The sequence below is a fragment of the Nicotiana tabacum genome, chromosome 6, assembly GCF_000715075.1.
Source record: "Nicotiana tabacum cultivar K326 chromosome 6, ASM71507v2, whole genome shotgun sequence".
NCBI lineage: Eukaryota > Viridiplantae > Streptophyta > Magnoliopsida > Solanales > Solanaceae > Nicotiana > Nicotiana tabacum.
The window spans coordinates 142340614-142357316 of NC_134085.1; the positions used below are offsets into that span (position 1 = coordinate 142340614).

The 16703-nt window shown below is 36.1% G+C and overlaps 3 protein-coding genes across 10 annotated transcripts; 1 reads left to right on the top strand and 2 right to left on the bottom strand.

Moving 5' to 3' along the window:
* Positions 1-3817: 3817 nt before the first annotated feature.
* LOC107781839 (uncharacterized) lies at positions 3818-5410 on the bottom strand. The gene is made up of 3 exons (XM_016602633.2): positions 4478-5410; positions 4323-4355; positions 3818-4230 (listed from the first exon to the last, which is right to left on the bottom strand). Exons 1-3 carry the CDS (start codon positions 5259-5261, stop codon positions 4118-4120), a joined length of 930 nt encoding a protein of 309 aa, XP_016458119.1. The 5' UTR covers positions 5262-5410; the 3' UTR covers positions 3818-4117.
* Positions 5411-5713: 303 nt separating this feature from the next.
* LOC107781838 (rust resistance kinase Lr10) lies at positions 5714-11886 on the top strand. 8 transcript variants are annotated; one of them, XR_012710785.1, is made up of 4 exons: positions 5714-6604; positions 6780-7944; positions 8439-8519; positions 11153-11886. XR_012710785.1 is itself a non-coding variant. In XM_016602632.2 (3 exons), the coding sequence occupies exons 1-2, from the start codon at positions 5860-5862 to the stop codon at positions 7931-7933; spliced, it is 1899 nt and encodes a 632-aa protein (XP_016458118.1). In that variant the 5' UTR covers positions 5714-5859; the 3' UTR covers positions 7934-7944; positions 8439-9005. The 8 variants fall into 8 exon arrangements, 3 of the variants coding, with proteins under 3 accessions (XP_016458118.1, XP_016458117.1, XP_016458115.1); XR_012710784.1 differs by having other exon boundaries at positions 8447-8519; XR_001647092.2 differs by lacking the exon at positions 11153-11886 and adding an exon at positions 8719-8784 and having other exon boundaries at positions 8447-8519.
* LOC107781837 (LEAF RUST 10 DISEASE-RESISTANCE LOCUS RECEPTOR-LIKE PROTEIN KINASE-like 2.5) lies at positions 8197-16189 on the bottom strand. The gene is made up of 4 exons (XM_016602627.2): positions 15159-16189; positions 10011-10031; positions 9779-9811; positions 8197-9675 (listed from the first exon to the last, which is right to left on the bottom strand). The coding sequence occupies exons 1-4, from the start codon at positions 15934-15936 to the stop codon at positions 8573-8575; spliced, it is 1935 nt and encodes a 644-aa protein (XP_016458113.2). The 5' UTR covers positions 15937-16189; the 3' UTR covers positions 8197-8572.
* Positions 16190-16703: the final 514 nt, after the last annotated feature.

Sequence of the window (16703 nt, forward strand, 5' to 3'; positions counted from 1 at the left end):
AAACTATACAACCTCTATAGACTCTGGTGACTTTCACTGACTCGCCAACTGGAGTAGATACTAGGAATGGCTCACTAAGTTGTTCAGGTTCTAGTCCGAGGTTAATTGCAAAGTATGGAGTCACATATGAAAATGTTGAACCTGGATCCATTATGGCATAAGCATTATGTGAGCAGACTAAAAGTATACCTGTAATAACTTCTGCAGATGCCTCTGCACTCTGACGATCAAGTGTAGCAAACAAACGGGGTTGTCCCCCTCCCTGAGTAACTCGGTCTGCACCTCTGCCTGCTCCATGCCCGATCTGATTATGAGAACCACGAGCCTGAGGTGGTGCAACTGAAGTAGCTGAGGAACTAGAAGGACGAGTTGGTCCACCACTGAGATTACGTCACAACTTTGGGTAGTTGGCCTTTATATGACCAATGTCTCCACAATGGTAGCAACCATGAAACCCGAGCTTGCACTGACCTGAATGTTGCCGCTTACATGTTCCACAAAGACTTTGCTGGTGTGAATGTTGCTCAGCATGATTTTGGCTATGTGAGGATGATGTCCTAAAATTCTGATTCTGGCGAGACTGATTTCCATTACTCTGAGTACGTCTGAAGGAAGACCCACCACCTGACTGATGACTGAATTGAGCTGGTGCTAATGACTCCTTATTAGAGGAATCCCTTCCACCTTCGCTGGATGTACCATTAAACCTGCCCGTTGTACGGGCTTTCTTGTTATGCTCTTTTTCTTCTCTCCTTAGTTGTCTGTCTTTCTCTAAGTGCTTGGCAAATCCCACAACAGAAGAGAAGGCTTCCATCCCTACTGTTGCAGCTGATGTCGTATCCTTAATGTGGTAAGCTAAACCGCCCACAAACCTGCGAATCTTTGCTTTTTCAGTCTTATCCATGTGAGGAGAATGCTTAGCTAACCTTATGAATTCCATGTAATACTCTTGCACACTTTTATACCCTTGCTTGAGCTATTCGAACTCTGTAGCCTTAGCTTCCCTATCCTCTTCTGGGATAAATTTAGCCATGAAGGCCTCTTCAAATTCTTCCCAAGTAGGCGGACCATCATCTTCATCTCTTTCTTTTTCCCACATCTCAAACCAAGCGCCGGCCACATCTCTAAGCTGGTAAGCAGCTAGCTCTACAGCTTTATCATCAAATGCTTTCATCACTCGAAGGGCTTTCTTGACACCCTCCAGCCACAACATCGGATCTTCATCAACTATAGAACCATGGAACACTGGAGGGCTCAACTTCAAAAATTCATTCACTCTTGAGGACTCAGAATTGATCTGTCTATTTGATTGAGGTGGAATCTCATCTCTTCTCTCGTTCTGGTTGGCCATAAAGGCTTTAAACATCTCCATAGCACTGTTGACAGCATTAAACATCTGACCCACCTCGGGAGATATAGTTGCCTGAGCCGGGGCTGCTATTGGGGGCAGTACTGGATCCTGAGGTACTGGATCATTATGCTCCACCCTTTCTTCTTGTTCGACCCGGGGTACTTGGACTCCCTTTGTGGATTTCCCCTCCTTTTCTGAGTCGAAACCTTCTTAGTTCTACCTTGAGCCACAATGGTAGCGATGGTTTCTTGAGAATCATCTTGAGTGTCGGTGTCAGAGTTGCGAGTACGAGCCATTTCAGCGAGTTTTGGAGAAACGAATAAATTAGATAATTTCTTAGAGGTAGACTCTATTGCACGATCTAAAGTATGAAAAAAAAATACACTTTTCCTAAATGCTTGTAGCCTCATGTTTATAAGTATGGCGCGCTTTATACACATAAACAAGACTCTACTAACACGGCTTCATAGACCCCTAGGACTCCATAAACCTGGCTCTGATACCAAGTTTGTCACGACCCATTTTCTGAACAAGCCGAGACCGGCACTCGATCACTAAACATGACCGAGCGAACCATCTCTGCGTATCAACCCTATTACAACTCGAAACTTTATATGCAACAAAGCAATACTCTAAACAGATACTTTTGATTAATTCAAATATTTAAATAAATCAACTCCAAAGCTTTATTCGTAGTAACTACTGAATTACTGCTAAGTTATTATAAAATAACATCTAAATCTCAACCCAATGACTATGTCTATGAAGCCTCTACTGATAAACTGACACACTGCTCAGGACATGAGATTTCCTGGCCAGTTCTCTAAATAAACAAAGAAATATCTAAATGAAAATGACTCTAAGAATACTCCACGAACAAAAGCGGAGCTCACCAATATCACTGGAAGGGAAAAAAGTCCTAACTCGTAGCCTGCTCGCCTGCAAATCTGGTTCCTACGTTGTACCGCAGACCAACATAGGTTCCCAAAAGAGAACGTCAGTACCATTCATTGTACTCAGTGAGTCTCAATAACTGGGGAAGAAACTTTAATAACATATACATTACGAGCAAAAGTTTTAAATGCATGTAAAACATAAAGCTTATAAGAATGATTCTAAAATAATTGCATAATAGCAATTTATGAATATTCTAAAAGAAATTCTTTCCTTTTTCTTTCTTTAAAAAAAATACTTCACTTTATACTTTGGGAGTTCCAACTATTCTGACTTAATTCTGTCTCAGTCACCGTGTGATCGGCACGGGTTCGATCCCAACCTGATCGAATAGGCCCAATCCACGAGGTGTCACTCGCTTCATGGTTCTCAGCGCTCATGTATCATACCTTAGCATGACTAAGTAAATTCTCAGCAACGAGACCCTCGGCTCGTGTGCTCCCTACTTTGGCACAAGTAGTTTCAGGAAGTCAACGCCTTGGTCAGGACCCTCGGCTTGGACGATGACCCCTTCTCAAAATAAAGGATACTCCCCAAAAATCTTTTCTTTCTAAAACTTCTTCTTGTGACTTTTCCAGTGTAAATCTTTTCTTTATAGAACATTATGTACATGCTCATATTGGTGTCCTTAAATGTAAAGCATGGCATAAGAATGAAATAAACATATAAAAATATTTCTAAAGATTCTTTCTTCTTCATAATTTTCAACATAAAAATAGCATATAAGAATAACACAAAAATCTAAAAATTTAAGCACATATAGCATAATAGATCATCTAAACTTTTGCTAGAACAATTCTAAATTAATGGGTACTCACTCGCTCTAATTAAATAAAGATAAACTCTTTTAAGCAATTCATCAAACACCTTGTATGCGTGCTTTTGTGAGTTAAACCACTTTAGTAAAGAGTTATATCAACTCACCTCAAAACTTCTCGAGTCAATACGTAGGCCCCAGTCCAATTGACACCAGTCAAACAATCATTTCTACAACAACCAGTGCATTCTAATTAATTTCTAAAGTACTACACTTAAATATGAAATTTATTGTTGATATGGAGGAAGAAGGGGATTAGCTATTCAATTCTTACCTATTACCACTATACGATAATTGACAATAAGGAAATTTACTTACCTGAGTTCAAAAATCAATGATTGGTAAAGAACCCTAAAATTTTCTGTGCGTGATTAACTTATGACTGCCTTCGTTTCGCAGAAGGCTTTTGATTTTGTTCTTGTGTTTTAAAACAGAAAGTGTTCTGTTTTGTGCAGGGTATTATGTTTTCCTTTTGAAAATCCACTTTATGGGTTAGGTCACATTTTTTTTTTCTTTGTTTTGTTTGTTTATTTCCTTTTGTTTTTCTTTTTTTTCTTTTTAAACTAATACTTAATGATACCCACTTTTAATAATTAACAATATTAAAATTACTAATATTCCTCTAATTGTATATATATATATATCACTTTAGGCAAGATAAAAATAATAAAAATAGTAATAATTTAGTTCTATAGTTAGCGTATCTCGAAACTTTTATAAATTTGAGGAGTATTACAAAACTAACGAATGTCATGTCCTATTATTGGACAGAAAGTACAAATATCCATTCAATTACTTACATGAATTAGGAAAATTATAAAATTTAAGAAAAAATCATACACAATCAAATAGGTAAGAATATCAAAATATACAGGACTAAACTGGAAAGAAAAATCCTAGTAATTAATCGCCAGCACAGGCTGACCTTGGCCTAGATATTTTCAACAAAATAGACAAATTAAACTTCTGTTACAGTAGCTTGAGTGGCAAAAATCCTAACAGTTCTGTTCATTGGAGGATGTATGCAAATTCCGTCTTTTGCACTGCCACAGCACTGCTGCAATCAAGATCGGAATTCCCAGTAGAAATCTCAGCACCAAAACTCCACCTGCACAATTTCAGAAAATAACAGCCCTAGTTAGAAAAATCTGCAGTTTTATTTGAAAAACAATTGGTTGGATCTTAATTGTAGAGCCTTACCTATTCCTATACCGCCAAAGAACAATACAAAAACTGCCAATGCCACAAACAAGAAAACAAAGAAAAATCGAGTTAGTAAAATTCTCCAACATATATGATGCCTTATCAATATGAAAAGAACAAGGCAGGTGGAGTATAGTGAAACTTTAATTTACCAGAATAGTACTCGACTTTGCATCGGAACGTAAGTTTCGAAACGTGAATGTCCTCTTTGCACCAATAACGGCAAGTAGCTCTGTCGCTGTTTTCTTCAATAGTGCACTCGCCGCCACGACTCGGGTCGCAATTTCTACATAACAGATTACGCTTCCAAGAGAGCTCAAACCCATACGCCAGGCCTTGATGTGTGCTTGTTAACGTAGACGACTTGTTTGATGAAATGCCAGGAGCAGAGGACCATGCAACAGTTTCAACTCTGCAGCCGCCAACCAAATCCGAAGCTTGCAATATTTCTCTTATGACAAGGTAGCTAAAACTCGTTGTATTTTTGCTACAAAAACTTGTAGGAATATACTGTGACGAGTTGATAGGAGCTCGACAGTTGACATAGTTGATATCATTGTTAACGCGAACCCATTCAAAGATTTGGCTAGTCATGGCATCATAACTTGCCCTGTGATTTGGAAAAACTGTGCAATTTTCTCTCTGATCTTTTAGGCCGGGATCAAGTAGCCTTATTGAGTAGCTTCTGTAGTTAATTTCCTGTACGTAGAAAATTCTGGACTTATAATTGAACACGGTTTGGTTGTTCTGGCAATCGAGCTCATATCCGTGTCTACCACAATGCTCAGGATCAGTCCTCAATCGGAAGGGAAATTTTATTTCTGAAATATGGCCGCAGGAAGAAGGGATACATTGAGAAATATCCTGCGCTTTAGAACTGGTTATGAATGTCACAAGTAACAAAACACAAGCGAAAAGCAGCCCTCTTGTCAACATGTTTTCAATTGAATATAGAGAGAGGAAATAAAAAGATACTGTGATCTTCTTTTTTCTTGATGTGGTTATATGTACCTGATCAAGTTTCCTTGTTCTTTGATAGACGATATGACCGTTCTCTTCAGCGCGGCCAATAAAATTTTAGGCCCGGGCCAAATGGTTGTCAAAAGATAAGGAAGTTTGACTGGACTTTGACATATATGACCTCGTCCTTGGATTAATTATTTGTTAAAATTAAGTGGAATGATTTGAAAAAAAAAACAAGTGGATTGATCATTGATTATGACAAGCAATATATGGCCGAGTCTTATCCACTAACGTTGCTTTTAATTTGATAGAGTGGGATTATGACATTTCCAAGATAAATTAGCAGAATTGATATTTTAGTCGCCATATTTGATAGTCAAAGATATTGAAAGATTCAACAACTCAGCAACTTGTTAAGTACATGTTGTAGCGTGTTGACTTTAAAGCACAATCAGTTTCTATGGCAAAAGGACCACTCTTACAAGAATGATTCCTAATTGGCAACTAAGCTAAGCATTTTGCAACTCAGCAACCATTGTTGGAGACTGTTGCTTCTCTTCCCAAGAGAGAAATGAGAATGACCCAAATCCTAATTCACTTGTTTCTGCATCTAATATTCTTGGGAGTAGCTCTAGGACAAGTAATAACAATCCAAGATCAATGCTTGCCAACAAGATGTGGCGATTTCGGTCCAGTAATTCGATTCCCTTTTCGCCTTAAAAATCGTCAGCCAACCAACTGTGGCTACCCTGGTTTTGAACTGTCTTGTACCAAAGACAATGTTAGTCAATTCATGCTCCAGTTTCCATTGCAGGCATCTATCAAGAACATTGTCATTCCAATATCAGCCAATGTTTCTGTTCAGGAAATTGATTACAACTCACAGACAATAAGATTATCAGAACTCAATGCTTCGTGTCTTCCCAGGCAAATTTCAAACATAAACTCGTCTGCTTCGCTGTTTACTTTTGATCCGAACTCATATGGTGGCTTCACTTTATTCAATTGTTCCTCAAATAAGGAGTACTCAACGTCTTCTGATCGGATCAACTGCCTTAGCGGCCCTCATTATGACGTTCTTGCCTTTCGATCTTACTATAGTATCTCTCAGTTTCCATCTTCGTGTACAAAGATGTACAATATTTCAGATGTTCCAAACGAGGTACTTTTTGGGCGACCAGAATATAGTCCCACCCAGATTTATTTGCATTGGTCCGAACCATTTTGTGGAAATTGTGAAGCTGATGGAAAGTACTGCAAGTTGAAATCCAATGGTTCAGGCAGTGAAACTGAATGCGCTGACATTCCTAGCAAAGGTACATCTTTAGAATTGTCTTTCCCTTTTCAATTGGCACAACTTTTACCTTTTAGAGCATTTTCTGAATAATAATCAGTGAATAATTTATAGGGCAATCAAAGAGAGTTATTGTCCTAAGAAATCAAGATTGATTTGTTCAACAAGCTAATAATGCTACCATCTTTATTTTACAGGGCCGTCAAAGAAAGTTATTGTCGCAAGTGTACTAGGTAGTGTGTTTGCCTTCGCGTTAATCATTTTAGTAGTGTACAAAATAGTCAAATTGAAAATAAAGAAAGAGGATCAGAAAAGGATTGAGAGATTTTTAGAGGATTATAAAGCTCTCAGACCTACAAGATACAGTTATGCAGATATTAAGAAGATAACAGAGCAATTCAAGTATAAACTAGGTCAAGGAGGCTATGGAAAAGTATACAAAGGGAAGCTAACCAATGAAATTCTTGTTGCAATTAAGGTCCTTAACAATTTCAAGGGCGACGGCGAAGACTTCATTAATGAAGTGGGAAGCATAGGTAGAATTCATCATGTGAATGTTGTGCGCTTAGTTGGATATTGTGCTGATGGATATAGACGCGCTCTTGTGTACGAATATTTACAAAATGACACGCTTCAAAAGATCATATCGTCAGGGAACGGGAGAGGTTCATCACTATGTTGGGAGAAAATGCAACAAATAGCTGTAGGAATCGCCAAAGGTATCGAGTATTTGCATCAGGGGTGCAACCAACGAATTGTACATTTTGATATTAAACCTCATAACATCTTGCTAGACCAAGATTTCAATCCAAAAGTTGCGGATTTTGGTCTGGCAAAGTTGTGCTCAAAGGAGCAAAGTGCTGTGTCAATGACAGCTGCTCGAGGCACCATTGGCTATATTGCCCCTGAAGTGTTCTCCAGGAACTATGGAAATGTGTCGTACAAAGCAGATATCTATAGTTTTGGAATGCTGTTGCTTGATATGATTGGTGGAAGGAAGAAATTTGATGCTGCAAATGAGGAGAACAGCAGTAGTCAGATTTACTACCCCGAGTGGATGTACAAACAACTGGAGAAAGGAGAAGAAATAGAAATCCAAATTGACAATGAAGATGACAGCAGCATAATCAAGAAACTAGCAATTGTAGGACTTTGGTGCATTCAATGGTATCCAGCGGATAGGCCATCAATGAAAGTTGTGATTCAAATGCTAGAAGGAGAAGGCTGTCCCATCATGCCACCTAATCCTTTCGGCTCTCTGAATTCGCCAAACAAGAGGACAACTGCAGAAGGAAGCCAATTCAGCAGTGAGCTCGGAAGCAGTTTTGAAACTGGTACAAGTTCGAATTGAGTAAATCTGAGGTATAACATTTCTCTTCATAAAGAAAGAAACAAATAACCAGAATAAGACTCATGTAAATGTTACTAGCTAGTACTTCTTTGGTATATTTCTATATCAATTCGGTTGCTGTAAATTATACTGAGTAGAATTTAAATAAAGCTGAGTTTCTCAACCAGCGAATTTACTATACAAAACAGCATGCAAGACTTCATGTTGTTAGAAGAAGGTTGTGGTTGGGAAGGAATTAATACCAGCCCATACACCAAAAACAATGAAAAAAAGAAGTTTATGGGTATTTCTGTCTGATTTCCTCAAGAATATAAGTATGACTTCCAACCATCTATTCTCATAAAATAAAAGCCTGTGAGCACCTCATTATTACACGAGACCAACTTCAATATACTAAACTAAGGTTCATCTCGTGTAGTCATGCTGTTGATTAAAAGATAAAGTTTACATTCATATGAGAAATAATTAGGGAGCCTCACTAACAGATAATGGCTTGGGCCTGGAGATTTGCAGCAAACTGGACAGGAAGCATTTAATCGTAGCCATTCATCTATACGGTTTGCATGGAAGCAGTGTTGGCATTCAGGTATTCTCCTTAAGGTCTTCTTATCATGGTTTGCACAACATGGTGAGTTAACCTTAACAACCTAGAATGTCACTGGATATTCTTATTGTCTCAATAACATCTCCAGCATTAATCTCACGGGGAGCTATAAAAGGTCTTGGGGGCATCTGTAGGAGTTCATCATCTCCTTCAAGCATTTCAACAACTTTGTTCATTGCAGGACGATCAGCTGGCTTCATCTGTATGCACCACAACGCCACAATTATCATCCTCTTTACCATCCTCCTTTCTTCATCGGTGGTATCATGTATCTCTATATCATTTCCTTCATTAAATTGGTCATAAACCCAGGTAGGAAAGTAAATCTGGCTTAAGTGGTCGTCAAATGGGTTCATGTTCTTCCTTCTGCCTGCCATTTCCATCAACAACATGCCATAACTATATACATCGGCTTTGTATGAGATTCCTCCAATATTTTTATAAAACAACTCAGGAGCCATGTAACCCATTGTCCCTCTTGCTGCAGTTAGACTCACTATACTATCATCTGTTGGATACAATTTGGCAAGCCCAAAGTCAGATATTTTGGGGCTGAAATTTTCGTCAAGAAGAATGTTATGTGGCTTAATATCAAAATGTAAGATCTGCATGTCACAGCCCCGATGTAGGTATTCTACCCCACGGGCCACTCCAAGAGATATATCGAACATTTGTTTGTAACTCAAGGAAATAGTTCCTTCTTGCTGGAATATGTACTTGTCCAAGGAACCATTAGGCATGAAGTCATATACCAAAGCACGTTTCGAGCCCTCAACACAGAATCCAATGAGCTGCACAACATTAACATGATGAATCCTTCCAATTGTGGAAACTTCACTGATAAATTCTTGGCCACTAGTCATAGATTTGTGCATCATCTTCACTGCAACAAAAGGACCACTACGGAGCTTTCCTTTAAAGACAGTTCCATAGGCTCCTTCGCCTAGTTTTTCCTTGAATTTATTAGTCATCTTCTTAATCTCAGAATACGAGTACTTAATTGGCACGAGGGTACCCTGGATTTGCAGGAAATCTTCAATTGATTGGTACATAGATAAGTGTCGTCTTCTCCATTTATGCACAACTAATGCAATCAGGAAAACCAATCCAAAGAGAAAGCGCAATGACAGAATTGAAACTGCATAGTTTTACAAAGATAAATGGAAAACATTAAATTGTTGTATATTGTTTTCAGAGGTGATCAAGAATCCTAATCCTCGTAGGGTAAGATAAAGACTCACATGTAACACTTCCAACGTATATTGTTGTAAGAACTGTCAAAACAGGCAAATCACAAAGCATTAAAGAGGAAATAGATTTGCTAAATACTTCAAGAAAGGTTTACAGCTGTGTGATGTAATGAAAGGAAATCATAATTAACAGACTTATTGATTTTAAAGTTTTCCTTTCAACAAAATGCTTACGCTGTAATAAAGTTATTGCAGTCTACTACTCCAGTATCGAAATACTTACCACCATTGTGGGAGAGGCGACCTGCATTATCACAAATATAGAATTTCAGCAAAATAGAGATGCTACTACATCTTAAAATAAATTGTTGTATAGTGAAACTTAGGACTAAAACACAGAGCAGACAAAAATAAGTAACAACAACATAAGAAAGAAAGAAAATTGACCACATCTTTGACTGCTTTCAGATGGAGATCTCATTTGTCGTAAAGATTGACACCTTCTAGTTGTACTATATCAGCCATCTATTTCGTATTTCGTATTTCGTATCCTGTATTTCATATTTCATATCTCTTATATATTGTTGTTATTTTTATTACGCATTTTTATGGTACTAATATATCATCTCCTATTATTTTTTTGAGCCGAGGGTCTCCTGGAAACAGCCTCTCTACCCTTCGGGATAGGGGTAAGGTCTGCGTACATATTACCCTCCCCAGACCCCCCTTGTGGGATTATACTGGGTCGTTGTTGTTGTTGATTGACACCTAAAGATTAGAATTTGAATACAGTAAAGTTGCTGGGAGTTTTAACATGGTCTTTGCAGCACTAAAAAAGTTTCAATGTTCTGTATTTCCATCTCTTTCACAATTAGGGGATGTATTAGGGGAAATTATATATATATATATATATATATATATATATATATATATATATATATATTAACTTTGATATTATTAATTCCTTATTTGATAGTAGTATTTTTCTACATATATATTTATAACTAATGCAAGGAAACCATGACATTAACAATACTATAGTTTTTAATACATGGATAAGCATGTATAAAAGATAGAACTGTCCTTTCAAAACTTTTAATATACCAAATCAAACGATCTATAAGAAATAATCCAGCATAATTAATCTCAATATTACTAATTTCAGTATTACTAACACACTATATTCATATTATTAAATAATTAATGTTGATTTTTATGTGGAGATTAATTAAATCTCCTCAAATCCCAACCAAACATTGTATAAACTTATGCTGATTTTTACGTGGGTCTTCTAAAATCCATAATGATGATAGGGTATAATTACGTATTTTAGTCGATTATTACACTCTAATTTACTGCACTTTAGTTGAGTTTGCGTTTTAATCGCTAGTGTTTTGCACTAATTGTGTGTTTTATGCCTTGTAGGAGTGATTCTGAGCTATGTAGATGTTATGGAATGAATTCAAGTGATTTGGAGCTTTGACGTTTGAGAAAAAGCCCAAGGAATTAAGCCGGGATCGTATTCGGGGATCAACGGATGATAGATCAACGAAACAAAGAATCGAGTGGGCATATTGCGCACTGTCTAGTAAAATGCACATAACTTTCCGCTCAAAACTCCATTTGGGCTCCACAATATATGGTTGGAAAGCTAACTCAAAGAGCTACAACTTTGATGTTTTACGTTTTTCTAAATTCCAAACATAACAGTATGAAAAATGCGCAACAAGTGCTCCGCGGTCAGAATACTATGCAAAATCCGCGGTCAGATCCGTGACCGCGGACGTCCTGACCTGGAAAAGTGTCCTTTTTAGCGTAGGAGAAGGTATAATTATTTGGGCCCGACCCTACTTGGTATATATACATGAAAAAATGGTATTTTGAGCACCTTTGACATACTTTTGACATAATTTAGACCTAAGGAGACCAAGGGGACTAGAGATTCGACCTAAGGAGGCAAGACCACACTAGGAGCAAGGCGGAGAATTCTTCTACGAGTTTTTCACTTCCTTCTTCCTATTTTCATGATTGGTTATGACTTTTAGTATTGTAGTTTTACATACTATTATGAATAGCCAATTTGTTATATAGAGTTTTGATAGAACCTTTTGTAGGATGAATTCTTGTTAGGTTTTAATATAATTTAGCCTTTGAATTTATCTATTTGTTCAGCTACGTGTTTATTTCAGTTGATTGAATGGTCATCAATTGACTATGCCTATTTATTATGTGTTGCTTGAGAAAGGATACATATTTAGGTGGTTGTTGAACAACGTCACTCCTAACGTATGTGAGAAATCAATACAACGGGTTTAAAGGCAGGTTTAGAAATAACAAAGCCTTGACGTGGTCATAATAAGCGGTTAGATGAAGTCAACTAGCGTAGTTCGAGAGAATATGTCTAGTAAATTGTTGTAGTCGCTCGAGAAGGAATTACAGCACCTAAAGTGCTCACGATCAGTAGAGAATACATTGGCAAAAATTGTAGGGAACAGAGTTAGAAGGATTCCGACAATTGGGGAAATCATAACTCTAGACCTCCTTAATTTAGTCCCCAACCCTTTGTCTCGTTAGTTGATAATTTTACCGCTTTCTAGTATTTGCTAGTTAATTAGTTAGAAATATAAATGTCAATCTTTATAATTTAGAAAATTATTCAAACTTGTCTTTTTAGTGATTAGTTCTATGTGGGATTCGACTCCGGACTTTTAAACCGAATTATATTTGCAGCGACCGCTTATCCTTTTTAGGATTAGAGTTGGGCGTGATCACATAACTTTAGTAGTTCTTCAAGAACCCAAATCAAACCACCCAGGGGCGTTCACAGAAATTTTTATAAGCGGTGTCGACATTTAAAGACATGATCAACTGAACGAATCATTGTAATGATATCATATTAAAATTTTAAAAACATAAACTTATATGAATAAAACACAATTCATGTACATTACTACAATTCTACTCGACAAGTTTTTAATATTTTAAATGTATTATAATAGTCTTGTTAGAATTAATACTAAATACTTTTTTATATAATGCATCAAACACCTCACTCAAAAACACACAATTCATTTGATTCTGCAAATAGCATGCCCAATTCTCAAAATCACAACTTGCACCTAATGGCTAAAATAAATAATTACATTTAAAATAATTTATTGTGGCTCAGATATTGTAAGCACATCATGATTTACAGGTTTTGTTTCCCTTTTATCTTTTTAATCGTAAACTATATGGATTAAAAAAATTTAAAATTACAAAGAACTACCGCAACTAGGAATCGTACTCCAGATCACTCTAACAAAGGAACAGCGCTCGACTAACCGAGCTAGGAGCACTTTCTGTTAGGCAGTATAACTTTATTTTATTTGTATGCATTTATCTTTGCATATCAGTTAGTATTCATATATTTAGTAAAATTTTCCGACCAAGCGGTGTCGGATGACACCGCTTGAGTCAAGGTGCGTCTGCCCCGAGTCCGAAACTTAAATAATGGTATTTTGGACTCAAAATATCTTTATACAGTTAAAAAAAGTTATATTTCTAACTAAAACGCAGTATTATACTTCGTTTTAGTTTAACGGAAAGTTAGCCGTTAAAGAAAAATATAGTATAATACTGCATTTTAATTAATAAATTTTTTTTTTAATGTAAACCGCATTATAATACTCCCTCCGTTCCAGTTTATGTGAACCTATTTCCTTTTTGGTCTGTTCCAAAAAGAATGAACCCTTTCTAAATTTGGAAACAATTTAGTATAAACTTACCCTTAATGAGAAGCTTTTATAACCACACAAATACTCTGAGTCCCTTTTTAACTTGTTTAGGACCATAAATTTTAAAAGTCTTCATTTTTTCTTAAACTCTGTGCCCAATCAAACAAGTTCACGTAAATTGGAATAGAGGGAACAACATTTTAGTAAAATGTTGTATTATAATGCGTTTTAATGCATCCAAACTTAAAGCCACAAACTTAAAGCATTTATGAATGTTGTCCTTTACTGCGTCCAAACTTATCCAAAAGTAAACGTTGTCCTCCACTGCATCCAAACTTAAAGCATTTATGAATGACCGAAAAAATCTGGACTTGACTAATTTACACATAAGAATTAATACTTAATTTGATATATATATATATATACTAGTCTTAGAATATGCGTGTTGCGCGTATATTTTATATCAATAAATATAAATTTTATAAAAATTACATAGATTCAATCATTATCATGATAAAGATATTATACATAAAAATAAACATCGTTACTTTCTTAGGTCAATAATGATGGGTATATCAATTAGTCACATATCCCTAATTTGATATTTATTTGCAATTACATGCAATATTTATCCGCTAGATAGATTTATCGACACTATAAAAAATTACGAAATTTATGACAACATTTTTGGAGAGTGTTTTATTAACAATTTTTTTAAAAAAGAATAGTTTGAAATAGCTTACATTTTTAACATTATTCACCTTAAATCTTTGAAATTTTAGCTAATTTGAAAATAATTATGAATTCCTGAGTTTTGCTTTAAGTTTTCATCACTTGGTATATTGAAGTGGAAGACTTTTAATATCACCTTAATTATTGTTATTCCAGGTGAAATAATAATTTCTTATCTATTCTTGTGAAAATTAATTTAATCAACTTATATAGGTAATATTATTGGGATTACGTTCCTAAATATTAGGAGTTCTTATATAGTTCAAATAAGGAAAAATTTAATAATCAAAATTTTAGTTAATTTTAGCGTCCTAAATATTAAAAATATTAATTTAATATTAATTTTATCCAATGTAAATTTATTTTATATGATAAAAAAGGTCGACTAATTTTGCGTTTAAGTTTCATACTTTTATAATAGTCTGGATTGATTGACGAAGATAAAATATATTTAGTAGTTTTTAATTTTTATTTACCACGTAATTACTATAAAATTAATATACTTGGTCGCAAATACTAATTGAAGTAAACAAATTTCTTCTAAAAAAAGTACTCATTTTTCAATTACCATATAGAAATTACTTCAAAAGAACGGCTACAAAATTTGTACTAATGATCCAAATAATTGACTTCTTAATTATTTATTTAAGGTAAAATTTTAATTGATCAAACATTACACTAAAAGATCTAATAAATGCGGATGCAGTAGAGGACAACATTTACTTTTGGATAAGTTTGGAACATTCATAAATGCTTTAAGTTTGGATGCATTATACTACGATTTTCTTTAACGGCGAACTTTTCATTAAACTAAAATACAGTATAATATTGCGTTTTAATTAGAAATATAATTTTTTTTTTAACTGTATAAAGGTATTTTGAGTCTAAAATATCCCTTAGTCAACATGGGATTTTATAAAACAGAACATCTGAAACGCAAATGGATGGTGACTTAGATTTGAACAGAAAAAATATTGACTTACAAGGGAGGGGAATTCTCTCCATCACATAGTAGCTATAGCAGGGGTTGCTGCATCTATAACCGTCGTCTTCAAAACAGAAGGCTCCTCTCACGTCACATTCTCTGCACAGTAAGGCACGTTTCCAAGAAAGCTCAAACCCATCTGTCAGAGCCGCATTAATGCTCGATAGAGAATTATTGTCCGCTGAAAGCCCCCTAGCCGAAGTCCAGGCAACCATTTCAACGCTGCAATTCTCTGCCAAATCCGAAATTGTCATGTCCTGTCCAACGGTGAGATAGCTATGACTCTGAGAAGAAGAAGAAGTAGTCTTGTTCTGTGAACCACAGAAAGTAGTCTCCACATAGCTGGAAGAATTTGCAGTGGATAAACAATTGACGTAAAGAATGGGACTGCTCGAATCAGTACTGGAAAAAGCTGGGGCGGTGGGAGCAAACATGTGGAAGTTATTAGGAGAAGTAGTGCAGTTCCTACTAATTTGATGCTCCACACCAGGGTCAATTGCTCTGATAATGAAATTATCATAGTTGATTTCTAGCACGTTATATATTCCTGCGTCCGAACCTATGAGAGTACCCAAACTTATGACAGTACGGTTGTTCTGGCAATCGAGCTCGAACCTGGAATCTCCACAGTCGTGGGGATCAGCTTTCAATCGAAAAGGAAAACTGATGTTATGAATATCACCGCAAGAAGAAGAACAGTGAGTAACATTTTGGGCTTTGACAATGGTTATGCAGATTACAAGAGTAGCAATCCAGAGTCGTCTTCCCAACATCATATCTGCAAATGGAACGAGGCTACACTGGTACTGGTCTGATGTGATGTCAAATGCACTCTATGATTGGCCGTGCACTGTTTGTTTTATTGGTTCTGCGCGTCTCCGTGGTGGGTCGCGTGGGAATATCCCTTTTCTTGGTAGTACCCCCTTTTCTTTTTCTTTCTTCAGTCAACAAGTACACACTGTCATCTTTTAATTTTAATTAAAAAGAAAATTCACCCTTTGGTCGCTTGCACGTGGAAGGTAGGCTAAGTAGAGTAGTCCTTTTTTTTTTTTTAGCAATAGTCATGGGAAATCGTTTTAAGATGCTAAAATTTAGAGTCCGGAATCAAAATGTAGTTTTTTTGGACTCAAACTACACAAATAGGTGGTAAAAAAAATGACCTTTTTATATATAGCGTCATAATACCTGGCGCTATATACTAACAGTAACGGCACCGTTAAGGTATAGCGCCAGGTATTGTGGCGCTATACTGTAAAAGCTGACATGGCCAGGTATAGCGCCACAATACATGGCGCTATATATACATTATTAATGTATAGCGCCAGGTATAGTGGCGTTATACATAGATTTTTCTGGCTCCACCAATAATTCGCGACTTCAATAATTCAAAAGCGTATAATGCCAACTTTTTGGGCGCTATACCTATATAAAAAAAAAATCACAGCTAGCCATTTCCTATATAAAGAGGTTAGGATTGTATAGAAATTCATTCAAAAAATTTGATACCTCTTGTTGAAATGTTTATTGTTCTTAAATTCTCCAG

Excerpts from the sequence above, each read along its gene's own strand:
- LOC107781839 (XM_016602633.2), bottom strand. The coding sequence starts at position 5,261 with ATGTTGACAAGAGGGCTGCTTTTCGCTTGTGTTTTGTTACTTGTGACA. Across the intron at positions 4,356-4,477 it reads CAAAGTCGAGTACTATTCTG|TTTTTGTATTGTTCTTTGGC; the intron begins GTAAATTAAAGT and ends TGGCATTGGCAG. Across the intron at positions 4,231-4,322 it reads CTTTGGCGGTATAGGAATAG|GTGGAGTTTTGGTGCTGAGA; the intron begins GTAAGGCTCTAC and ends GAAATTGTGCAG.
- LOC107781838 (XM_016602632.2), top strand. The coding sequence starts at position 5,860 with ATGAGAATGACCCAAATCCTAATTCACTTGTTTCTGCATCTAATATTC. Across the intron at positions 6,605-6,779 it reads CGCTGACATTCCTAGCAAAG|GGCCGTCAAAGAAAGTTATT; the intron begins GTACATCTTTAG and ends TTTATTTTACAG.
- LOC107781837 (XM_016602627.2), bottom strand. The coding sequence starts at position 15,936 with ATGATGTTGGGAAGACGACTCTGGATTGCTACTCTTGTAATCTGCATA. Across the intron at positions 10,032-15,158 it reads GGAGAGAATTCCCCTCCCTT|GTCGCCTCTCCCACAATGGT; the intron begins GTAAGTCAATAT and ends GTGATAATGCAG. Across the intron at positions 9,676-9,778 it reads ATACGTTGGAAGTGTTACAT|TTTCAATTCTGTCATTGCGC; the intron begins GTGAGTCTTTAT and ends AAAACTATGCAG.